At 38.3% G+C, this 26625-nt stretch overlaps 2 protein-coding genes across 7 annotated transcripts in view; one reads left to right on the top strand and one right to left on the bottom strand.

The window, feature by feature from the left end:
• ntan1 (N-terminal asparagine amidase) overlaps positions 1-26625 on the top strand; it is a 41351-nt gene that overhangs the window by 7454 nt on the left and 7272 nt on the right. Inside the window, exons 3-11 of one of the 3 annotated variants that reach the window (XM_041206032.1) lie at positions 72-137; positions 3619-3727; positions 6025-6098; positions 9568-9621; positions 10929-10982; positions 11727-11824; positions 11949-12062; positions 12191-12296; positions 12380-12750. In XM_041206032.1, the coding sequence (XP_041061966.1) occupies positions 72-137; positions 3619-3727; positions 6025-6098; positions 9568-9621; positions 10929-10982; positions 11727-11824; positions 11949-12062; positions 12191-12296; positions 12380-12399 (695 nt within the window). In that variant the 3' untranslated portion in view covers positions 12400-12750. Of the gene's footprint in view, positions 1-71; positions 138-3618; positions 3728-6024; positions 6099-9567; positions 9622-10928; positions 10983-11726; positions 11825-11948; positions 12063-12190; positions 12751-26625 lie in introns of those variants that run through there. The other 2 variants (XM_041206033.1, XM_041206031.1) reach the window with 2 other exon arrangements.
• pdxdc1 (pyridoxal-dependent decarboxylase domain containing 1) overlaps positions 13011-26625 on the bottom strand; it is a 70539-nt gene continuing 56924 nt past the window's right edge. For all 4 annotated transcript variants that reach the window (XM_041206026.1, XM_041206029.1, XM_041206027.1 and 1 more), the window contains 9 exons: positions 25805-25896; positions 25524-25629; positions 24392-24563; positions 23318-23436; positions 20775-20896; positions 19751-19843; positions 17141-17237; positions 14753-14857; positions 13011-13947 (listed from right to left, as the gene is read on the bottom strand). In XM_041206026.1, coding sequence (XP_041061960.1) covers positions 13646-13947; positions 14753-14857; positions 17141-17237; positions 19751-19843; positions 20775-20896; positions 23318-23436; positions 24392-24563; positions 25524-25629; positions 25805-25896 — 1208 coding nt within the window. In that variant the 3' untranslated portion in view covers positions 13011-13645. The remainder of the gene's footprint in view (positions 13948-14752; positions 14858-17140; positions 17238-19750; positions 19844-20774; positions 20897-23317; positions 23437-24391; positions 24564-25523; positions 25630-25804; positions 25897-26625) is intronic.

The following is a 26625-nucleotide window of genomic DNA, read 5'->3' as shown; positions in this document are numbered from 1 at the left end:
AGGTAATGAAAACATGTTTATTGTAAAATGCAGAGATGTTGACTCCTATTTTCTCATACCCTTAATCACAGATTCTGTGTCCATACTTGGAACAGGAGATGCAACCACTTGCCATCTGGTAGTTCTGCGACACACAGGTAATGAGAGTTGCTTTACAATGGTGCAATTGAGCTATAAACTTATGTTTGTGATGATTCGAGAGTTCACTGTGTAAAACAGTGTGGATAAGTGTCTCCATTCAGAACAAACCAAAATATTACAAATTTTCCAATCTCTGAAATTCTGCAGTCTTAAAATTGAACTCTGATCAGCAGGACAAGTGATATAATTGGGGCTTTAATTTGCCAAATAATTGATATTTTAAAAAATAATTCTAGTGTTATAATCATTGCTATGAGGCCAGGAGTTATTGCTTGACCCTAATTGCCCTTGGGAAAGTGGTGATTAGCTGCCTTGAACTGCTGGCAGCCTGTGCTGCAAGATACTAAGTTCCAGAGCTTTGACCTAGTGATGATGAATGAACAACAATATATGGCTAAGTCAGTCTAGTGTGTGATTTGCTATACTTGTCCTTCAAAGTGGTGGAGATCGAGAGTTTAGAAGATTTTGCTGACGAATTCTTTGGCTACTTGCTGCATTGCATCCTGTCAATACTTCATACTACAGCCCCAGTACACCAGTGTTGAAAAGATTGCATATTTAACCAGATGGATAGGGTGCCAGTCAGGTGGGCTACTTTGTCCTGGATGGTATTGAGCTTCTGGGTTGTTGGAGCTGCACTCATCCTGATAAGTGGGGAGTATTCCATTATACTCCTGATTTGAACCTTGTAGGTTCATAAAACCTAATGAGTGTGTGTAGAATTGAATTATTTGGTTAATTATAGGTAAATTAATAGTTGTGTGATTTGCCTGAAGGCTTTTTAAAATGGTGAGGTTGGTTTCATAAAAACAATTGGATGACTCCTTTGTTGATTTTTATTTATTATCACATATTATGTGATCCCATATCCAAGCTGTCCTTTGTAGATGGGATCTGGATGAGATGAAGCAATACTCTAATGTAATAGTTAGCATTGTAATTTGGTCCTTCAAGTTGTGCTGGCAGAGAATATGCAACCTCTTTCATGGTTTAAAAAAAATAAAATCTACTTAATTTGTGTTTTTCCCACTTTTTCCTCCTGGTGACTGTTTGCTGTGATATAATTGCACAGGCACCAATTAGTCTCTTCTACTTTGCCTCATGGCCCTTCTTTGTGAAAGAACCTAAACAGTGGATTTAGCCAAAATGTATGCACAGAAGCAGGCCATTTGGCCTAACTGGCTCATACTTATACTCCCCATGAGTCTCCTCTCGCCCTACTTCATCTCACCCTATCAGGATAAAGTTCTATTCCTTTCTCCCTCGCGTGTTTCTGTAGCTTCCTCGTCAATACATCTCTCTCACACACACATATCATCTGTTTGCGTTCAGAATTCTATTTCATATTTATTTTAAGTCTTTTATTTAAATTCTTAAGTTTTTTTTATTACATTTACCTCATTCCACCATGGCAGCTGGTGGAATTTAAATTCAGTTAATAAAATCTGGAATTGAAAGCTAATCACTAACGGTGACCATGAAAGACTATAAGACAAAGGAGCAGAAGTAGGCCATTCGGCCCTTGAAGTCTGCTCCTCCATTCAATGGGATCATGGCTGATCTGATAATCCTCAACTCCACTTTCCTGCCTTTTCCCCATAACCCCTGATTCCCTTACTAATCAAAAATCTGTCTATCTCAGCCTTGAATATACTTAATGACCCATCCTCTACAGCCCTGTGCGGTAAAGAATTCCACAGATTCACTGTCCTCTGCGGGAAGAAATTCCTCCTCATCTCTGTCTTAAATGGGCGACCCCTCATTCTGAGATTCTACCCTCTGGTCCTAGACTCTCCCACAAGGGGAAACAACCTCTCAGCATCTACCTTGTCAAGCCCCCTAAGAATCTTATATGTTTCAATAAGGTCACCTCTCAATCTTCTAAATTCCAAAGAGTACAGGCCCAACCTACTCAACCTCTTCTCATAAGAAAATCCCTCCATACCCAGGATCAATCTGGTGAACCTTCTCCGGACTGCCTCCAATGCCAGTATATCTTTTCTTGGATAAGGGAACCAAAACTGTTCACAGTATCTAGGTGTGGTCTAACTTGTGCCTTGTATAGTTTTAGCAAGACTTCTCTATTTTTATACTCCATTCCCTTTGAAATAAAGGCCAACACTCCATTTGCCTTCCTTATTACCTGCTGAACTTGTATGCTAGCTTTTTGTGATTCATGCACGAGGACCCCCCAAATCCGTCTGTGCTGCAGCTTTCTGCAGTCTTTCTCCATTTAAATGATATTCAGCTCCTCTATTCTTCCTGCCAAAGTGCATAACCTCACATTTTCCCACATTATGTTCCATCTGCCAAATTTTTGCCCACTCATTTAATCTGTCTATATCCCTCTGTAGACTCTGTCATCTTCACCACTTGCCTTCCCACCTATTTTTGTGTCATCTGCAACTTGGCAATAGTACAATCACTTCCCTCATCCAAGTCATTAATATATATTGTGAATCCCTGTGGCACTCCATTAGTTACGGGTTGCCATCCTGAAAATGCCCCTTTTATCCCAACTCCCTGTCTTCTATTAGTTAGCCACTCCTCTATTCATTCTCATATGCTACCCCCAAAACCGTGGGCTTTTAGCTTATTAAGTAGCCTTATGTGCGCCACCTTACCAAACGCATTTTGAAAATCCAAATATATTACATCTACTGGTTCCCCTTTATCTATCCTGCTTGTTACCCCCTCAAAGAATTCTGATAAATTTGTCAGGCATGATTTTCCTTTCATGAAGCCATGCTGACTCTGCTTGATTATATTATGTATTTCTAAATGCTCTGCTATTACATCCTTCATAGTAGACTATAACATTTTCCCAATGACAGATGTTAAGCCAACTGGCCTATAGTTACCTGTTTTCTGTCTCTCTCCCTTTTTGAATAAGGGTGTTACATTGGCAGTTTTCCAATCCTCTGGGACTTTTCCAGAATTTAAGGATTCTTGTAGGATTACTACCAATGCGTCCATTATGTCTGCAGCTATTTCCTTTAATATCCTAGGATGCAACCCATCAGATCCATGGGACTTATCAGTCTTTAGCCCCATTAGTTTCCCTCGTACTTTTTTCTCTAGTGATAGTTATTGTATTTATTTCCTCCCCCTCTTTTGCCCCTTGATTATATAGTATTTTTGGAAAGCTATTAATGCCTTCTACCATGAAGAAACTATCATCGATTGTCATAAAAATCCATCTGGTTCACTAATGTCCTTTAGGGAAGGAAATCTGCCATCTTCACCCGATCTGGCCTACATGTGACTCCAGACCCACAACAATGTGGTTGACTCTTAACCGTCCTTTGAAATGGCCCAGCAAGCCACTCAATTCAAAGGCAATTGGGGATGGGCAACAAATGCTGGTCTTGGCAGTCATGCCCATATCACAAGAAAGAATGATGAGAAAATATATCCTCAGCTAAAAGCTGTAAATTCTGTTCTTTACTTATGTACATTATCTGGGTTCATTTTTAGGCAGTGGGGCTACAAGTTTGGCGCACTGTGATGGATCAGATACAGAAGAGACAGTGCCTTTAATGTTAAATGCTGTGAAGTCCTTGTCAGTCGGATGTGATTCTGGAAGGTAAGCTCTTAGTGCACTACACGATAAACTGCAGGTAAGGGGAAACCTTCAGTTCACACCTGATGTATTCCACCTGGCAGCTGCATTTTCAAACAAATAATGGTGGTTTGTAGAATTTCATAACCATGTAGAATTGTGATCAGCGTTGCCCTGGTTGTTACAACTTCCAGTCTACCACCTCTTATGATGTTATGGTCTAGGAAAGAGCAGCCCTGTTGGAAATTTGGAAAATTCCAGTTTGGGGTGAGGGTTAAGAAATGTGGATGTTTGGTGAAGATTTGAAACACAGGGCTTCACATAATCCAAACTGAAATAATCAGTAGGACTCACCCTGCGCATATTGAATTGCTTAAGGTGGGTGTGAGAGAAAATCATAACTGCGGGTGTGAATGAGAGTCAGGAACATTAGGATTGTGGGATTGCCCCTGAAGTTAAGATCTTCTGGAGTAATATTTTTGATTGGGTCCAAGTCAGATTACTCATTTCCTCATCCTAAGCATTCTCAGTTACTCTCTTTCAGTAAGACTTTTAATCTTAGCGTTGGCTAAGAGAGTTATACTAAACACTTAATGCATTTAGGACATTGCTGAACACAGTAATGTCCTTCCCTCTCCATTGCAACAGTGTAGGGAAACCTAAATAATGTGGACAAAGAACAGCATTGCTGTGGGCCAGACAAGATTTTGCCACTCAGCAGCCAGGCCAAGTGAAAGCATGAAATAGAAATGGTGTAAATTTCCTTTTATAATGCATGTGTAATGTTACCCAGACTGTCTCCTTGGATAAAATTTTAGATACAATTAGAATTTCCAAGAGTCATGGGGACTTAGGAGCAGGAGTGGGCCAAATGGCCTACTCCTTTGAGTCTGCTCCACCATCCCATAAGATCATGGCTGAACTGGTTGTGGTCTCAACTCCACTTTCCCATTTGCCCCCCATAACCCTTGACTCTCTTGTCTAACCCTTGACTCCCTTGTCTATCAAAAATTGATCTAACTCAACCTTGAAAATATCCAATGACCCAGCCCCACAGCTTTCTGGGTAAGAGAATTCCACAGACTAACGACCCTCTGAGAAAAGAAATTCTCATCTCCATCTTAAAAGGGAGACCTCTTATTTATAAACTATGTCCCCTGGTTCTAGCCTCCCCAACAAGAGTGTCCACCCTATCAAGTCCTCTCTCAGTAAGATCACCCCTCGTTCTTTTCAACTTTAATGGGTCTCAGCCTGACCTGTTCAACCTTTCTCCATAAGATAAACCCTTCATCCCAGGAATGAGTCGGGTAAACCTTCTCTGAACTGTTTCTAATGCAATTATATCTTTTTTTCAAATAAGGAGACCAAAACTGTACAGTTCTCCAGATGTGGTCTCACCAGGGCCTTGTACAGCTGCAGTAAAACTTCCCTACATTTATTGCAAGGGGAATGGGATATAAACATCAACATTCCATTTGCTGTACCTGCATAGGAACATTTTGTGATTCATGTGCCAGGACACCCAGATCCCTCTGTACCACAGAGTTCTGCAGCCTCTCTCCATTTAAATAGTTTACTGCTTTTCTATTCTTCCTGCCAAAGTGGGCATGTTCACAGTTTCCCACATTACCCTCCATCTGCCATCTCTGAGTCAGACTGTTGGACAGGAGATTGTGCCATTTTTTAAATATTAAAATGACTAATAAAAGATCAATTTTAGCCTAACCTTGTGTGGTTATTGTCTTATTCAGCTTGAAACTATTGAAAACACAGTAATTCTGTATAAAGCAGTAATAATGCTCTTGCACGTTGAATTGAATTGCACATTGCAATTCCATGATGCATGCACGGACAGGTATACACTAATGTCCTGCATTGGTGCATAGGGTGGATTAGTAGAAGTGTACTTCCTTGAGCAGCATTGCACCTCAAGTTAAGATAGTTACTGGGGCACTGTGAGACAAAAAAGAATATTTGGTTGTTTTAGCTCCCCTTTAGAAAAGGGCCATTGAGAGGAGGCCTTGACATTATTGTCATGAAGGAAGCAGTCTAGCTTGCTTGGAACTTCTCCAGTTAAAAACCAGGGCTAAACACCACCTCGACTGTCAGATATTCTTATGTGTCACCCACATTTTTACTATACGTTTAAGATGAGACCACCATGTCTGCAAAAATATATTTGAGTTTTCTTACCCCGCTGTGGTTCTCCTCAGGGAACATCGTCTGATTTAAAGAATATTAATGTTCGACTACATCACACTACTTCCAACTTAAACATTTTCTTCCGAAAATGTTTGTGAAATTGTAATTTTGAATTTTAGATATGAAGTTCACCTTATCGGAGGATTCATTGATGAAAGGTCATTATCACACAAGCTCACCCTTGAACTTCTTGGTAGGTTTCAATCTAATATTTTACTGAGACGTTTGGAAATTGAACAATTTATATATTAGTGCATTTTTATGGTAATGTGTGCTGACAAACGAAGAAAAATTACAGTATGATAGTTGAAATTGTTATAAAAACACTGCCAATAAATGCCTTATCTTGTTTCTTTCGCTTCTTTGATTTTGCAGTTATCTTTCTGTTTTATAATAAGACCACAATCTCTGAGAAAATACATTTCCTAAGTTGCTTTTCTGTGATTTAAAAAATCCTCTCTATCTCTGAAACTATACAACCCTGAGAACTTTGTGTTCTTCCAAGTCTAGTCCCTCGAGCACCCCTGATTTTATCCTCCCCTCCATTGGCTGACGTGCTTTCAGCTGTCAAGGCCCAAGGTGCTGGAATTTCCTCCTTAAATTCTCTGCTTTTTGTCCTTTAAGATCCTCCATAAAGCCTGTCTCTGTGATTATGTTTTTGACCACCTGTCATTATATATCCTTACTTGACTCAGTGCCAGTTTTTCTGTTAATGCTTCTGTACAGTGCCATGGGATGTTTTAACCAAGTTAAAGAGAGACAATGCACCATCTGAATGTTCACTTGTGTATGTTAGTGTAGCTTCTATGGGAAGTACTGCAGCCAAATGTCCACAATGGTCATATCCCTAAGAAAACACCTTTGGTCATTAACACAGGTGAATTCCTTTGTTTAGGTCGATGTTAGTGGAATACTCATTGCAAGTTAGTTGAAGCACAGAACATAAGAGCAGGAAGGTTATGCTTAAAACCATATACAACACTAATTAATCCACACCTCGAGGACTGCGTTCAGTTCTGGTCACCACACTACAGGAAAGATGTGATTGCACCGGAGAGGGTGCAGAGGAGATTTATGAGGATATTGCTAGGATTGGAAAATCTTTGCTATGAGGAAAGATTGGACAGACTAGGGTTGTTTTCCTTGGAAGAGAGGAGGCTAAGGAGTGACTTAATTTTATACATTTCAATTATGAGGGGTCGACATAGACAAAATAGGGGTGACCTACTTACCTTAGCAGAGGGTCAAAAACCAGGGGGCATAGATTTAAAGTAATCGATGCAAGGATTAGGAGGGTAAATGAGGAAATATTTTTTCACCCAGAGAGTGGTAGGGACAGAAACTCTCACCACATTTAAAAAGTACTTGGATGTCTACTTGAAGAGCCGTGACCTGCAGAATTATGGGCCAAGTGGAGGAAATAGGATTTGGCTGGTCTGGTCAACGAGCACAGACATAATGGGCCTCTGTCTAAGATTTCTATGATTTTTACAAAGGGTTGAGTCTCAGAGACACAATATTTTGGAATATTTATTTGGAGACACTGGGTATCTAGCTTCTGTAATTGGAAACGTTAATGAACTTCCTGAAGAGAGACAATGCACCATCAGAATGTTCACTTGCGTATATTACTGTAGTTTCTATGGGAAGTACTGCAGCCAAATGTCCAAAATGTCATATCCCTAAGAAAACACCTTTGGTCATTAACACAGGTGAATTCCTTTGTTTAGATCAATGTTGGTGGAATACTCATTGCAAGTTAATTAAATCAGAAAATGTTCGTTATCAAAAGAGTTAGGCAGGAGGTAAATCTCACCCTGTAATTCAGGTGGGCGGACTTTTCAGCTGGAGGGCCACATTTGGGTATGGAAATTGTATGAGGGTGGTGGCTATAAATGTTCAAAATGCCATCCATGAACAAACAGCAAAACAAAATAAGCCCAACTATTAGACAACTCTAATTTTCTACATGGCTATGGCAATAATCTAGATTTTATATGATTGGCTTCAAATGTCGTCCAAAATATTATGCCTCTGAGACTCAACCCTTTGTAAAAATCATAGAAATCTTAGACACATGAGGGCTTTTGGCCCATCATGTCTGTGCTGGTTGACCAGAGTTACGCAGCCAAATCCTATTTCCTCCACTTGGCCCATAATTCTGCAGGTCACGGCTCTTCGAGTAGACATCCAAGTACTTTTTAAATGTGGTGAGAGTTTCTGTCCCTACCACCCTCTGGGTGAAAAAATATTTCTTCATTTACCCTCCTAATCCTTGCATCGATTAATTTAAAGCTATGCCCCCTGGTTTTTGACCCTCTGTTAAGGTAAGTAGGTCACCCCTATTTTGTCTATGTAGACCCCTCATAATTTTATACATTTCAATTAAGTCGCCTCTTAGCCTCCTCTCTTCCAAGGAAAACAACCCTAGTCTGTCCAATCTTGCCTCATAGCAAAGATTTTCCAGTCCTAGCAATATCCTCATAAACCTCCTCTGCACCCTCTCCGGTGCAATCACATCTTTCCTGTAGTGTGGTGACCAAATTGAATGCAGTCCTCAAGCTGTGGATTAATTAGTGTTGTATATGGCTTTAACATGACCTTCCTGCTCTCATGTTCTGTGCTTCAGCTAATAAAAGAAAGCATGTTTTATGCCTTCTTATTCATCTTATCAGCCTGTCCTGATAGCTTTAAGAATCTGTGGATGTATTCTCCAAGGTCCCTCTGTTTCTCCACATTACTCAGCATCCTCCCATTTATTGCATATTCCCTTACCTTGTTGCACCTCTCAGAATGTGTTACCTCATATCTTTCTAGATTGAATTCCATTTTCCACCTTACTGTCCAACTGACCTGACCATCTCTATCTTCCTGCACTCTAAAGCTTTCCTCCTCATTGTCAACCACACAGCCAATTTTTGTCCTCTGCAAACTTCTTTTTCATGCCCCCTACATTTCTGTCTAAACAATTAATATAAACTACAAAAGGCAAGGGACTAAGTACTGAGCTCTGTGGAACCCCTATGGTAACAAACTTCCGGTTGCAAAAGCATCCGTTAACCATTACCCTTTGCTTCCTGCCTTTAAGCCAGTTTTGGATCCAATTTTCCAGTTTTTGTAAGTTGAATCTAACTTCAAACAAAATTCCTTACAGACCGTTCATGTAAAAGTTCCAAAATGGTACAAAGGTACCGCTGAAATCAACAAACCTGACACATGTTGGGGATTGAACCAGCCAGCTTTCTGGTCTGCATGACTCAGCTATTCACTAGAGAAGCAAACTGTGACATTGAGAAACTTTTTAAAATACTTTTGATTGTCACTGTGAGCTGTGTGACACAACAAGCACATTGATTACTCATTTATCATAGAATTTCTCATGTTTAGAAATTGCTCACTGAGGTGAACTATAGCACTTACTGCCTCATTGAACTGTCTCTAACATTATTAATGGTCAGTTCCATTGTTCTCTAAGCTGATGTATTTTGTGTCGCTCTAACTTAATACTGCAATTTGTCACCTGTTGTCTGGTCTGTCTTTAGACATCTTTCAGAGTTCTGCTGGGTATAAATTAAAGGTTCGAAAACTATCATTATATCCTAGAGATCACTCTCTGTAAGCTTGTTGTATATATTCATCTGTTTTATTACATTCATTTGCAGAAGCTTTCAATAGGCAATCAGAGAACATTCATCTGGAAACCTACTGTTTAACAGGTGAATCAATTGTATTTACTTTTCACTGTTATTCCTTTGGGCAAGAATGATGCACTAAAATTTGATTATCGTAGATAATGTTATGAAACTCTTGATTTTAAATTATTTGTAACCGCTTTTGTTTTGCTTAAATATCTTGTCCTCTTTTAACTTTAAAGGAAAAAAATATATAGGTTTCACATTTCCATTTTTATTAATGATCTATAAGGTATTGGTGGATGATTGTAGAACATTCGCAAGTGTTCAGATAATGAAGCAGCCCACGCTCACAAGCAGCAAAACCTGGACAAGATCCAGGCTTGAGCTGATAAGTGGCAAGTAACATTTGCATCATAGAACTGCCAGACAGTGATCACACCAGCAAGAGAGAGCCTGACCACCTCCCCATGGCATTCAATGGTATCACCATTGCTTAGTTGACCAATGAGAGTGATTCAGTCTCTGTGAGAATATTAGCATCTTCCTGCTGAAGGGATGTTTCCAAACTGCACTTGGTGCTGCCTTTCTCCAATGGTATGGCACATGGCATTAAGCTTTCCAGTTCTATTTGGCAGCACCATGCCTTAAAGCAGCATTTCAAAAGTTACCTTTAATTTAAGTGGCCTAAAAATTGGACCTAATTGCATCTGTTTTATCAAGCAGAGAGGGGATTAATTTAAGGGGCTACATCCTATGCCCTAAAACATCTGAAATATGTATGACTCCATATTTGGACAGATGATTTTACAGACATCCCTTGATGGCTGCAGAAAGCAGTCTTTCAGCTCCTTGTATGTGTTGGTCAAGGTGTAATGCCCTTTGTCAGCCTTGCTTGCACCCCCTTCCCGATTGCCACCCTCACTCTTCACTGAAGACCGCTGTCAGTGTTCAATGTTAATTGAGCCTTGGCCTCCTTGTTTCAAAACAGGGATCATTCCTTGTATCTAATTCACGCTGGCAGGCTACACCAGTGTTTACTCTTTCACTCTCTGTTGTTATGCATTAGGGCAGAATATTTAGCAAGAGCTGAGATCACTGGTCCAAGAGAAAAGGCAAAAAATATTCATCCTATGACAGATTGCTGACATTGTCCTTTGTGGAACCTTGCCTTGCACAAATTGGCTGCTGAGTTTCCTCCAATAAAACAAAAGTTCTTGGTTGGTTATGAAGCATTTAGGGACATCCTAAGTTCATGAAACATGCTATATCAATGCAATATTTATTTCCTTTATCTCTCATCTCTGTGCCTTCCTTGTATCTGATCTGTACAACAAAATGACATGGAGTCATACTAATTAAATATTTAAAGAAAATGTTTTGTTTTGTAGAGCTTAACGATGTAGTGAAGAAAAATGTTCACTGGCCTGTAATATATGGGATAGGTGAGTATTTGTTGCATTTTTGCCCCCTAACCTGCCTCATATTTACATGTTTGCCAGGCTTATGTTGTGAAATATTCTCTACAAAATCTTCTCCTCCTGTGTTTTAAACTTGCCTCTTGGGGATTAAATTTTCTATTGTGGGATGGAGAACCATGAGCTCTGGACTTGCACAAGTTCATTTTTTCATCCCTCTCCTTATGAAACTAATTTGTGCTGAGAGTTCTGTGGACATCAGAAACTCTCTGATACCTTGTCCTAGTTACCACTCTGTTCTATGAATCTAGACTGACTGTCGCCAGGCTTTTTGGCAAGGGAAGGCACCATCTAATCTTGTATTGGTAAGGATGAGTCACTGGATAATTTTAAGGGGTATTCCTAGTTGAGTTTTTTTTTTGGCTTTCCCAGCTTAAGAGACTTAGGACAGGTGTAGTATTTCCATTGCAGACTTGGTTAAATTAGCCAATGTCAGTGTTCAAGCTGGAACCTTCATGAGCCATCAAGAGGAACAGGTGTTACAAGAAAAGGCTCCCAGCAGTAAGGAATGATCTAGTTGTCCTCATATCTTTAGATTGGGAAAAGAAAAAATGAGCTAGTGCCTACTCTTTATTTCCATTCAGTGAGGTTATTGGGTTTGGTATTAAGTGCTTTCCTGATGCATTAATTAATTTAGCTGGTTGTAAATCACTAAACTTCTTTCAATGTCCTAAGAGCAATTTCACTGTGGTTTGTTTAATGTTCTTTCAGCTGTAAATGTGAAAACTGGAGAGATTTTTCACGCAACTTTTCCAGACAGAGGTCCAGATGAGGTTATCCGTTCTGCTCGTAATTTTTTGGGGGGTTCTGTAAGTTTGAAAATCATCTCAAAATATAAAAGCCAGTTTAAAATCACCAAGATGTCCTGCTAATATAGAGCTGAGTTCTCTAAAGTACATACGTTTTCCAAGTCATCCATTTTTGTCTTCCAAGATTATGTCAGTTTATGATGCAAAAGTGGAACAACTGCAGATTGAATCATACCAGTGGACACTATTTCCAGCTGCTCAGTTCTGGTTGCAGCAGACTGATCAAGTGATATTACAGGTACAACAACATTTGTTCGTTAGAAATTTGTTTAAAAGTGTTCCTGTTGTTTGGAAGATGAGAGTTTAGATACTTCACTTCCATAGCTATATACACACAATTATTCTATGTTTTCTGTCTCTTTACAGAATTTTTCAACATCTCCACTTGTTGAACCCCCCCACTTCGTTAAACACATGAGGTCTATTTTCCAATTTCTAATTCGCTATCCCGAGGAGTCGTTATTTCCTAAGGGTAGGTCCAGGATCTACAAAAAAACTGCAGATGGTTTGTGGGAGAGGATTGACTGTGCTGCCTAATTTTTTTTTGAATTGCAGAGCCACTGACACCCAAGTGACACTGCAGTGTTCAACATGGAAGCTTGTTTATGCAAAAAAAAGTTCAAGACAGTTCATCCACTGCATGTGCAGCTTCAAAAAAAAAAAAATCCTGAACTGTTTTACAGGATGGAAGTACAATATATTTTTGTAAGGCTTCAGTAATTAATCTGTGGACCACTATGTACAGAACATTTCCCATGCTGGATTGGAGCTATAATGCTTCTAATTTGCTGAAGGTGGGAGTTTGTATAAGGAAAATTTTGAAGTGATTATTTTACTGATGCCAGTAAAAGAAAGACCGCTAGTCTATTTCCTGGTTATGTAATGATTAAGAATTAAAATAAATTATATTGCCAATTTTTCTTGTATCACATTTGGATAATCTACATTCTGTTGCAGAGTTCCATTGCTTGGTAGTAATTGCATAGGCAGTAAAATAGAATTCTCACTTACAGGAGGATTTACGGTTAATGTATATTTGCATTGAACACGTAGCAGAAGTGACTCTTATACAGAACGGATCAGGTAAGGATAAAATTAAGACCAGCCGTATCCTGTCATCACACTGATTATTCCAAGGCTGTTCGTTTTCAAACTACATATTAAGTTGACACTGGAAAATATAGTATTCACATTTGTCAAATAAATTTTATTTGATTTTGCTTAACTAAGAATCAAAACACTGAATTAAGTTTTATTTTGCTTGATGCTTAAATAACATTCAAGCATCAGATGTGTTTGAGTCTTAAATTATTAAGAGATGTACATAGGGGACGGTACAGAAAGGACAAAACCACCAATGTGCAAAATGAACAAAAATAAAATGATCCCCACCCAATTAAATATTGACAGCAATAGTAAAGGTTTACTAATTTTAAACAAACTACAAATTAATCCATTCTATTCATGGTGATAAGCATACGTAATTGTATTGCAAATGTAGTGAGTCAGGTTGATAATCGTATAAGGAAGAAAATGATAGAGCTTTCTTAGCACTCTACAGAAAACAGAACAATTGCACTTCTGAGATTCAGCCCACTTGACACATTCCATTTAGATCAACTTTTTAAATCAGCCCTTCAATGACAATTGAAATTCCTAATCATGTCACAGTAATGTGCAAAATCCTAATCAAAGGCATACAACAGTAGTATCCTTATGTACTATCACATGGCACAGTTCACATTAGTAAAGGTTCCATGTTATTCCAAGCATAGGACATGTGCTTTTTTCTGTATACAAAGTCTTTTCGCTTTTTTTGCTTTATCTAAGATCTTCTTTCTCTAAATCCTGAGCTTCTGCTGATTCAGAGGTCTGGTGAACTTCTTGTACGTTGCTCCTATTTTCATCAGATTTTCCCTCAGGCTGTATCGGGCCTGGATGCTCCAAATCACCATTCAGCTGCACTGAAGATTCAGAGCTTTTGTGAATTTCATTTTCACCCTCAAGCCTGGTTGTTCCTGTGATAGTTTGAGATCCTTCCATTTCTTCTGTGTGGCCCACTGAAGTTTCACTGACCATATCTGAGACTGAAGCCCTGGAAGACCTTCTAAACAGTTTCTGTCCTATTAATTTAAAAATGCTTATTAGGCAAGACTCCATTCCTGCATGTTAAAAGCCAAGAAAATATCCTGGTAGTGGCAATATGGAGATCACGCACAGTAAGTGAAAGCTCACAGGTATGGGGAAACCATCCCTGACTGTTCTTGTATTCTTCCTAGCTGTTGAGTGGCTACAGTTTGCACACACCATTCACTAAATAGATGGACAAGTAACTGTTAAGGGGCGCACATGAGCAATTCAGTGATTATTAAGTTTAGGGAGTAATCTGAAACTAGCCTTTAGTATTTACAGGGTAGAGCATATGGTAATAAGGTGCTCCTTGTAAAAAAAAATTGTATAGCTCATGAAATTGAGCAGCATTTTAAGCATATTGATTTTCCCTTCATTTTTCAAACCCATAAATTCTGCTTAACATTAAAATCAAAACAAATATTCCTCTAATCTGAATGACATCTCATTAAAATTTTAAATGTAACCTTTGTTTTGGGCTGTTCCTCATATTATACAAGTGTTAGGCGTCAAGACCTTAAAGTAAACCTGGGTGGTTCATTCAAGGTTGTGTTTTTCAGTTTGAATTTTGACTTCACAAAATCAATTTACCCTATCTCTTCAAATTCAGTGCAGATCCCAAATTCAACTCGTTCCAGAGGCAGTGAGAAAACGTTTTGCTGAAATGTTGAACTCATAAAATAAGTGGTTTATTTCTGGATTTTTTTTTAAAAACAAGGAGGTTAAGTGATCTGCCCAGCTGTCACATTGCATATTTTCAAAAATAGGAATAAGAAAAATAAAAAAATTGCAACATACCTGGTGACTTGGGTTTGGTGCGACTGGCTGTGGGTGTTGGAGGTGGGGTTCCTTCAGAGGCTTGGGCTTTTAGTGCATACAGCTTATCTGTTGACTCCAGAGAACCTGACAAACAATAATCAAGATAAATGAAGCCAAATGGGGAAAATGGTCATAAAATAAGTCATAAATAAGCAAAATAAGCAGCATTTATTGTTTGAAAATTAAACGCACAAGGGCAATTAAGTGTAGATATACAAGTTCAAAACACGTATTCATGCTTTATAGTAAAAGTTGCCTGTCATGCTCATTGCTTCAGTGGTGGTGGTTAGTGATCAGAAACTCATGTGCAACAAATTGCTGTAGTTACCTTATTACAAAAAGCTCTACACCCTCTTTGCAACTATATTTTCAACAAAACAATTATGAAATACTAAATGCAAAATAATCTTCCAGAACAATTTCTTTCATGTAGAATTAATTGTCACAATTCAGTTATGCTTTGCATTCTGCCCTAAAAACATAGTTTTTTAATATATCTATTCTATATTTAAAGTAATTTTCTTCTATAATAATTAAGATCTGATCCAATCTTGTACTAAAAGAAATCACTCAATGTTTAAGTAGCTGTATTTCGCCTCATCTTGAAATCGGCATGGCAGTGTTTAAGCAGGAATATCTCTATCTTTTGGCCAAGGGCTCCAAATCCAGCCCCTCAAAATGAGCATCAGGTGGAATTGATGGTTAGATTACAGTTGCTACCCTTTACCAAGTTCCAAACTGGAAGAGTTAATACAATATTTTCAGAATTCAATTTGTGGAAACTTCCTTATCTACATATTCTATGGAGCTTGAATATTGCAACTCTAAAATCCTTTTATTTTAAAAGTGGGGGGTCTTATTTATTCTGCAGTAATTAACTAAATATTTGGGTCATCCTATATTAAGGATTGATGGCACAGAACCAGGAATCTTCCAAAGCCTGCAACAGAGATTTGTGAGGACTGTGTGTTGAGTAACCCTAGTTTAAGATTACAATATATTTAAAATAATTCTTCAGAAAACCGTTGATCTTTCAGCTGGCGTGAATCAAGTTTGCCTCCTGATAGAGACTGTGGAACTTGAAATCTTTGCTGCTAATTTCCCTGCATCTATAAACAAGTGATTTTGAATTGCTGATTTAAAATAAAGAAAACAAATGGGGAAAATAGAATTCAAGCTTTTGTGTTAATGCCAGCATGTCTCTGATGGACAAAAGATCCAACAGCATGGATTCTGTAAATTGGTTAAGCAGAGCATCTTTTCCCTGATAATTTACTGTTTATATATTTTATGTTTTTAAAATATTGGAGGCTCAAGGTGTAGAGGCTCCAGACAACCACTGATGTAGTCGCTGGAATATACTCAAAATGAATTAGTGACGTTGATTGCAAGATAAATATTGGTCAGGATACAGGTTAACTCCCCTGCTACTCTGCAAAAAAGTACCACGGGATCTTTTACATCTAACTGAGAACAGGTTTAATGTCTCCTCAGAAACACGGCACCTCAGTGCAGCAATCTTTAAAGTGGGACTTGAACCCACTTTGACTGATACACACAGTGCAACTAACATTACAATAACAAAATATCAGACTGAGATAATAAATGTTATGACAGGAAATATGTTATAGAAAAAGCCTGATGAATCAATTTATCATCAAATACTACGCTATTGATACTTGTGGTATATGTTATTGCTCATTCTGCATTAAACACGGCAAACTTGTGACAAATAATTTTCTAATGCACATGTTCTATTCTAGTAATGTGAGAAATGATGCCCTGGCAGCTCCCTTGATAAATATCATTCATCTCAGATATAAATATTAGAAGGCTCCAGGTTCAATTACTGGTCTGTGCTCAGCGTATATCAACTGTGGTGTTTGTACAGACTCAGTATTTCACTGTAGCATTCTGGATGTGTCGAAAAAATGGCCAGGATTTCCAGTAACTTTTATTGGAAAGTGGATGTGTGTGGACAGGATCCAGCTAGGCTGAGATGCCCAAATAACCCTCAACGCTCACTGCTTAGGTACGCATGAAAAATGTGGCTGACTGGTGCAGACCGTACCATATCTAGCAGAAGTCAGGTCCTTCAGGAAAGGAAAACTGGCAATAAAAGTTTTTGAAGTTCAGGAAAAGGGAATCTGATGATACTTAATCCTGGGATTTCTTATATTCTGTTTTCAGAAGTTTTATAATAATGGGTAAAATTAGAAGTACTTTGCTCTAGAGCCATCATCCATATTTAAATAGTTTGTTCACAACCTGTGTTAAAAAGGTGCTGCAATAATTAATGCTTTGAAAAAATTGAGAGCATTATCTTTTAAGCAAAATAAATTATGCATATGACTACTGATATCTCACCTCCTGCCAGACTGAATGATCTTCCTTTAACTGAGCTGCGGACTGGGGATAACCAATTAAGCACTGAGCCAACGACAGGAATCTGTCGCAGAACTCCCTGCAAAGATAGAATGTGATGAAGGACCATAAGTGCACAAATACAAGTTTGTATTATTTTCACGTCTCCATAATTTAAAACTGACTTCTGGTACTGTTCCAATTTTCAAAGCTTATTTGTGCTGCATGGATGTTTTCTCTGTAATCAACTCCAACATGCAAATAAGTAAACTTCAATCGTTCATTCTTTTTGTGTGTGTACACATAATCACACATCAAATGCCATTACTGGCAGGAAAAACAATGAAGTTATACAATAAGTTAGAAATGATGATGAAAATACTAGTGAATGATTTAATCTCAAGGATTCTACAAAGAATTCTGCCTTTTGTGTGGTCATCTGAATCTGCAATAAGATCATTAGCTATTCAATGCCCAGAATTTGCGTGGTGATCATCGCAAAACTGTAAGCATTCACAATCATTACCTTACTGAAACTGTGCAGAATGATGCAGAAATCCAGAAGTTTCCTATCAGTGATTCTGCTCTTCTCCAGAATAAACACTATTGAGGTCCCCAAAACTGACATGTTTACAGTTAACAAAACAAAAACAATTACCTGGAAAAACTCAGCAGGTCTGGCAGCATCGGCGGAGGAGAGTTGACGTTTCGAGTCCTCATGACCCTTCAACAGAACTGATTTTTCTTCTCCGCCGATGCTGCCAGACCTGCTGAGTTTTTCCAGGTAATTCTGTTTTTGTTTTGGATTTCCAGCATCCGCAGTTTTTTGTTTTTATCTCTGTGTTTACAGTTAACCTTGATGTAAAAAGACTTGAAACCTTGTTAAATGAAGTGTAATTGGATTTTGAACAGTGTACTAAGTGCATAGTTACTGCTAAACTAGCTCTGGAACGCTCTTATTATATTTGTGGGATGCCAAATGTTTCCATTATGATAAAAAAAAATTCCACATTTTTAATTCCTTTAAAAATTATTGATATTTTAGCTTCCGTCTAAATCCAATTATAATTATTTTGCTACCAAAAAACTTAAATTAAAAGTGAAGGATATTAAGTGCTTTTAACTTCCTGGTTTTCTGTCTAAGAATACTTCAATGTGATTGGCTCCTTATGGGACTTATTGAGATCACTGCTGCTGTATGATTGGAGATCCCCTCGTCATGGCACTAGCTTTAAACTGGTGTCAGAAAAAGGGAGGTTTTCGCTACAGAAATCACTGGCAGCTTTAAGGTGAGTAGCCAGCGCAGTTACTTCACCACTGCCCTCCAAATCTGGTCAATTATTCTCTACTTACTAATTGACATTTATTAAAATTTGTATCTTATTGTACAAAGAGCAATTTTTTCTTGTAAAGTAATTAAACAATGCCAATAATTCCAAAGAACACTAGACTAATGTCAATAATTCATCTGTGCTCATTGTATTTTGCTTTCCACCATAATCAGTTATAAAACAATGCCACAAATTTAAAAAGTTCATATGAGAGATGTTGAATTAGTTGAAATTAAAGTTGGTTAAACATTTAGTTTATTAGCTGTCAGACTTTTGTTTAAAAAAGGACAGGTAATGCATACTTGAGGCTGTGCTTAAGGGTAGAATTTTCTCCCCATTGGTGGGGGGAGGATGTTGAAGAGTAGGCGCGTGGCGCCATTTTACATGGACAGGCCAATTAAGGTCCACCCAGCGTGACGTCCGCACGGAAGTGCTATGTGCTCCAGGTGCGGGAGGATTCCCTGAGCCGAGAGTGTGCACTCATCTCCCTGAGGCTAAGTGCTGCCTCAGGGAGATGGGCTGTACATTAAAAAATTCCTTGACATGTCCCCTTATGTGACACTGTCACGTGAGTTGGGACATGTCCATAACTTTTAAAAACACTTTAATCAAATTTTTAAAAACCTACATGACACCTCATCCCGCCCGTGGATGAGGTTTCATGCTTTATCTAATGCCCGCCAACCTTAAGGTTGGACGGGCAGGTCTGTTAGTTAGTTTAATGACACTGCCAATGGCCACACAGCTGATTCTGCTGAGCCCTGCCTACCTGAAAATTTAAATGGAGTTCTGCCCACCGTCACCGCGTGTCATTTTACCCGTCGGTGAGCGGGCCCCACTGGCCGACCAGGAAATCCTGGCCTATAGTACAGCTGCTAACCTGAGACTAGTAGGTACATAATCAATTCCATCCTGGCAGTACCCAGTTTCTCCAAGTCAAACATCATATTCCTGCCCTACTCGCATTTAAAAAAAAATCATTTGATACTATTATGTTCTACCACCACTCCAGACTCTGGAATTACACATGACTTTTGCGCCATCGGAAAGTGGCGGTATATCTACACTCCTAGTGATTTCAGCAAATATAGTTTGAAGATTTTTCTGAAATGAAACAATGACTAACAATAGATTACTAAATGTAAAAGCACACAGGTCAATTTAAAAGTACAGTCCTGTATTGTTATCTGTTTCAGTTCTTATGAATAACATTTGATAGAACGATTCAATGTACTAGATTATATCAAACTATATCAAACAATCTGGAAATATCTGTATTTACCTCTTCAAGAAGTTTAGCTTCATTTGCCTTCTGCAACTGTTGCTCTGCTTCAATAATTCCTTTACGGACTACTTCAGTCATGTTCTCCAATAACTTCAAAACAAATACAAGGAAGAAAGAATTAGGATTAGTATTGATACTAGACAAAGATCCAAGTAGTTTCTTCCACTGCATAGTCAATTTTTCAAAACACAAAGTGTCTGTTATATTCACCTCATTTAGTAATTCAACAAAGTAAAACCCTGGTTTAGCCCATTCAAGCAGTGACAGATACAGTAGAATATGCTTGGAATAATCCACAATGGAAGGGTTAATGCTTAACTGTCAAAACCACATTGTATTCAAAGTGGTAATATTTTGTAGAAAAAAAACACATGGAAATGTTAATTTATGAAGATACCAGAGACAAAAATATCAGAATCCAAAGCTGATTTCCCAGCTGTACTACTGTTCACCTTTTGAGTTTCACTTGGAGAAAGGAGAGAGTACTTAAAGGACAATGTTTTAACCAGTCTTTACTTCCCCTGACTCCAGTGTTAATGAACAGCACCATTGTGTGGTAACTTTACCAGCCAGCTATTTAAAGTATAATCCATGGAGAATAAACAGCCTTCCACGAATGATGAGCAGCACAAAACAGTACCATAATGAGAAATTGGCTGTAGCTACATCAATCACTGTAACTGGTTTTGACTGCCCTTGCAAACCATAACTGTTCAGACATAGATGCAGCATCTCACCTCACCCCACCGCCACCACCCCCCCACCCAATATGTAATATATATAAATAAAATATTGAGATCTTGGTGGAATTAGATGCAGAAGGAATTTATGCAGAATTTAGTTTGAAAATAGCATCATTGACAACTCAAAGCTTGGAGTTATGGTGTATTTCAATAAAGTTTTAACTTAAGTGACTTGGCATGCATCAATATACAAAATTAAGCATCGTTTTTGAATAGAAAATGATCTTTCTCAAACAAAATTAGTTTGTTTGAAAAAGAATGATTCAAAGTGTACATACCTTTGAACTTTCCTCAATTTCTTTGCCTGTGGCTGCAATGGTTTCCACTAGTTCTGGCACATCTAAAGTTTCAGCTACCATACCGATATAAATGCAATTCTTCTCACTTCCAAACTCAGGCCCTACAGGTTCAAAGTATTAAGTAATAAAATTAGCACAAAGTACAACTATAATGCTCCTCAAATAATGCCATTTATTTAGAATATAATTAATATTAAGTACAAAATTGGTTATGATGCCCATCTTTCCTACAAATAACGAGTAAATGAAACCAAACATTGCTCTTCCTCTGGTTGCTTTGGTAAAACAGGCTAAACATTGTTGGATTAAGGAGTATAATCTAATGTAGCAACTATGGTTCCCTTGATGCCCATGATCCTGTGAATTGATGACTATTGTGCTTTGGGGGAAGGTCCCTTTAAGTCCAAAGTGAAACTAAGGTAATTCTGGCAATATGTCCTTAGATTTTTGAAAAGTACTCATGCGACCTAGGTTGCTATGGAGCTGAAGCAAAAAGTAAATAGGCAGGTATTTGGATATCAGATGACAGCTGGTCTAAGCAGAATACAGAGACATAATTATCTTGACTGTAGAACAGAACCTGCAGTTGAGGGGACACTTTTTACAAGGAGCTGTATTTTTTTATTATTCGTTGCTGGCTAAGCCAGCATTTGTTGCCCATCCCTAATTACCCCATCAGAGGGCATTTAAAAGTCAACCACATTGCTGTCTGAAGTCACATGTAGGCCAGACCAGGTAAGGACAGCAGATTTCCTTCCCTAAAAGACATTAGTGAACCAGGTAGGTTTTTATGACAATTGGCAATGGTTTCATGGTTGTCCCTAGATTTTTTTTTTAAATTGAATTTAAATTTCACCATCTGTCATGGTGGGATTTGAACACAGGTCCCCTGGGTCTCTAGAACGCTAGTCAGTGACAATACCTCTATGCCACTGCCTCCCTTAAATATCTAATACAGCTGAAAACAGGGAGAACAAAGATTTTGGATTGGACAAGACTATTACAGCTGCTTGAGTTGTGCCAGAGCCAACCAGATCATTTAAAGGTATTGGAGAAAGGAGTCTCTGTGGATTCTGTGCCGTCAAGACAATTGTGAACCTGGCTAAGGAGGTTCTGCAGGAGTTTGCTATTTGGGTGTTGACTGCATCCAGGAACTTGGCACAGAATACGGCTGCCAGTGAAAGTGATTCGAGGGCAAGTGAGAGATTCTATGTACCAGAGCCTGAGTCAGAGCACTTTGGTACTGCACATGGTGCCACGTGTGTGCAGGGAGTGATGTGGGTGCTGGTGGTCCTGTAAGATGTATCTGGGTTCTATTGGCTAATTAAACCTTTTAATTGAAGCATCATCGTGTCTGTTAATTTTGATTTCTTTATTACAATAAAAGGTTTAAAAAGTTGTCTTGTCCTTCAGTTATTTCCATTGGCGTGATTCCAAGTTATACGAGGATCATAACAGAATCCTGATGCAAGCTCACGTGACAAGTTACATAAGTAAAGAATAATGATGCTTTCCTCTCCTCCATCCAATATTGATGTGTACCATCTAGACTCAAGCGAAGAAATGCAAGGTACCACAAGGCCACTGCACACAGAATTATACTCAATCCTAAGCCACTGGCTAACATAAGAAGTTAAGAAATAGGAGCAGGAATACACTATTCTATATGATTCCGACTGATCTCCTGCCTCAACTTCACTTTCCTGTACGCTCCCCATATTCCTCGATTCCCTGTGAAATGAAAAATCAAGGCCTATGTCGGCCTTGGATATACTCAACAATGGAGCATCCACAACCCTCCAAATGAAGAAACTTCTCATCTCGTCCTAATTGATCAACCCCTTATCTTGAGGCTGTGCCCATGTTGTAGATTCCCCAGCTAGAGGAAACAACCGTCCTGTGTCTTTCAGAATCTTCTATGTTTTAATGAGATAACTAAAGCTGAAAGCAGAAGCCATGTTTTTCCACAAGTCAAATAAAATGTCAAATATATTTTTCTTATACTCGATCTTAAAATATTGCTGCGTGTTTTATAGTCAGACATCAGCAGAATACTTGGAAGTCTGAAATAAAAACAGAAAATGCTGGACATATTCAGCAAGTTATGACAGCATCTGTGGAAAGAAGCAGTTACCGTTTCAGGTCTGTGACCTTTTATCAATACACTCTGGCTTCTCTTCAAATCGTATAAATCTTTCACCTTCATACAAAAAGAAGAGTTTCTGCTAAGCTGAATATGTTAACTTTTTTTTGAAAGAAATTAAAACAAAAATGATCCCAGTTGGACCCTGTTAGATTTTTCTCCCACATTCCTCCAATAAGAGCTCCTATTGATTTATCCATCTATCTAATGTAAAATGAACTTCCCCTCCTGGTCCTGTCCCCTAGCAGCATGACTGAGATTATAAATTCAATAATGGAGAAACTCAGTTAACCATTGACCCCCATGGTGCAGCAGGTGTGGCACATTCTAAGTAATTTGCTTTACACACTTTATCCTATAGGTAGAAAGGCTTTCTGACCTGTTGAGAACATCAGATCGGAGTCAAATTCCTTCAATTTCTTTAGCAATCTAGTAGTGATTTTTTCCATTGCTAGTAGCTGCTTTTCTGGGTCAGGTTCTTCATTGTTAATTTCATACCTGCAAAATGTATATAATTCAATATTATAATTTAAACCCAACTAGCAAGAAGCAACAAAAGAGTGTTCAATCTATAATTTCTTATTTATGTTTAAGGTAGGAAATAAGTCAAGGAGGATACAAAGTACTTCCCTTTACATCCCATCGACTTAAAAAACAATTAAACAGAACATTTAAGTCTTCACCCCAGCCATCCACCAAGGTCGGGGTCCCCATGAAGTCACTATTAAAGAGCAGCCTCATGCTTCCCAGACTGGTTTCATTCAATAATGGAGCTGCAACTCTGCATCAATATCAGGGCCATACTGGAGTGGCCCAAGCATGGTAAACTACAATCTGCAGCCCTGACAATCATGCCTTTCAAGTTGAAAGAGGATTTGTTACAATGGAAGATAGCAGTGGAGATTTTCAATTGGGGGAGAGTTGAAATGACAAAAAGTAAACTGGGGAAAAGGAGCACAAAATAAATGTGGATGAGAGATACTTTTGAAAATTTATTATAAATATCAGGCACAAACCATAAACATTGTAAATGCAATGTAATGATGCCAAAATCACCCCTTTTAAGCTGACCAGAGGAAGAACAACAACATTTGATGCTTTAATTTCTACGCGAATAAGTATTTCCTGGTAGTTGAATTAATTAATTGTTGGAAAGAACTTGTGGACATTGTGGCCAATTTTGTACTTTTACAAACTACAATCTAAAGAAATGCAGTCATTTTTTATTCCCAATCATTAAAAAGCCACATCTTAAAAGTGCATTTTAACTTGGAGTTTAAATCAGATGAACCATTTTTGCTATCAATATCCCCTAAACTACTTTTTAAATGTTACCAGCCCATAATGTGGGATTATGTACATTGTTTATTCTTGCTGTAATTAATTGCAATCATGCATACTCTCACTACTTCCAGAAAAATATTTTTGAATAAAGAGATTTTGAAAATCCTACCGTATAGCACCTAATCCTGGCCAACTCAGGTCTTCAATGTATGTCAGGGCAGGTGTCTGGTAAACTTCCTGTTTAAATTCTTCTCGAAGCTGTAAGGTGCTAATTAGAATGGGAATTTTTGCTTTCAGGCATTCAACCAGTTGGTCCACGTGCTCTGGCGTGGTGTTCAGGACTAAATAAAAAAAGCGAAATTCTCTAAAAACTCTTGTCTAGCAGTAGTGTATGACAATAACCAGTGACACATCAGTAAATGACATGGGAATTATAAGCCTTAAGTGACAAGTGATTTATTTTCTGCCTCTCATTTAGTCAAGAATGGCAAATTCTCAACGCTGTAGTGTATTAAGTTTGTAGCTACACTTATCATCATTACACTGCTTTGAATGGCCCTTTTTTATACGAAAAGGGCTTGTAGAAAGGTAACATGCAATAAACAGGAGAAGCAAATTTCCTGACTAAATGTGACAATTTGTTACAGGAATTAAATATCTGAATTGCACTAATAGGTGCACCAGAAAGTTCAACATAATTTTAGCCTGGGCTATTCAAAGAAGTAATGAAGTCAAAGAGAAATGCACATGGGATTTGTAGTCATTACTTGCTCAAGTCCAGATAATTTATATATGCAAAATCAGTGCTAAGATTGTTAGAATCCTTACAGATCATGTATGACTCCTCTCCTAATACTTCTGTAGACACAGCATATTGCAAAAGGCTAGTGAAATCAGCATCAGAATTGATGTTGGCAAAAATAGTTGTTAAACCTTCACCCAGCCTAGGCTTTAAACAGATATGAATTCAAGTAATTTGATACTGTGTATAACACTATTTTATAGAATTCAGGCTCTTTTGCGGGTAGGAGACTGGACGCTACACTGGATTACAACACAATACTGTCTCACTGTCATCTGACAGTGAGTTCAGACTAGTCTGATCCTCTCTATAGGGAAAGCTTTCTGGTCCATCTATCAGTGTGAAAAGAAAGAACTGATATTGTAGGACAACATTTCTGAGCCTTAAGCTAATGTAATCGTAAAAAAAAAGTATAAATAAAAGGATTTACACAATGAAGACAAATCCTTCACTGCAAAACATAAACTAATAGAAATATCTAATCGAGTTCTTTACTCACCTGCTGCTGTCATCAATGGGCTAAATCGTATACACGCTCCCTCATCTTCCAATTCTACAACATCTACGCCACTGGTCGGAACCAACTGTCCTAGCTGTTCTCCTAACTGTTGACAGAAGTACAGGGTATAAATTTGGTGACTATCTATAAAAAGATAATGCACTTCTATGATGTCACTTTGAATATCTTCAGTATTTTAATTGATTACATGGGCACTGGTTCAACATTTAATTATACATCTGCGAACCTTAACAATCATAAGCTTCACATTAAATTCTTACCCAGCGATTCAGGGCATCATCAGTTTCTCTCTCATTGCTGTCCTTTGTGGATTCCTGAACTGCAGCAGTTTGGTACTGAGCTCCATCTAGAGCTGAAAATGTTAATAGCAAAAAATTACAATGGAATTCACAAATGTCAAAGAAATGCTGCAGACATTTATTTGTTTTTGGCAATTTTCCTTTCTCCTCACTTGATGATGCAGACTCCTATGCTGGTATGGTTTTGTAAGCATTGTTCACCCTTTGGTACCCAATGAATGCTGCCCATGGCAAAGGAGTAGGAAAGGACACCACATTTGAACCTGATCCTCTGATCATCAGATGTCCACATGTATTTTTTCCAGTAGGCACCTGTGGATAACGAAGACTAGGTCGCAAGCGACATCCATCCTTCTACTATCAGTGAAGCAGAGATAGTCAGATTTGGAATGGGAGCCAGTGGAGTTTGGTGAGTGGAGCTTACAGAATTAGATGAAGAGGATGACGTTCTGGATGAGTTGAAGTTTGTGACCGGTTGAGCTCAGGGATCCAGGAAGGAGTGTTTTGCAGAAATAGAGCTTACTGATGACCCAGACATGGATAAGGGTTTCAATGCCCATGGGCATGAATAGGAGTTAAGGCTGACATTACAGAAATGGAAGTTGGTGGTGTCAGGAAGATATAATAATTCTCAATGTTATTGGAATTTATTGTAAAATAGAGTAATAGTGGGATGTGTCTGTGTGTGTGTGTGTGTGTGTGTGTGTGTGAGACTTAATTGGATTAAAGGCAGCTGGTCTGATGGCTTAGATGTAAACATGGGGGAAGTTTAGAATATAAGG

Source organism: Carcharodon carcharias, chromosome 15 (genome assembly GCF_017639515.1).
Source record: "Carcharodon carcharias isolate sCarCar2 chromosome 15, sCarCar2.pri, whole genome shotgun sequence".
Lineage (NCBI taxonomy): Eukaryota > Metazoa > Chordata > Chondrichthyes > Lamniformes > Lamnidae > Carcharodon > Carcharodon carcharias.
This window is presented reverse-complemented; position numbering and strand designations above follow the sequence as displayed.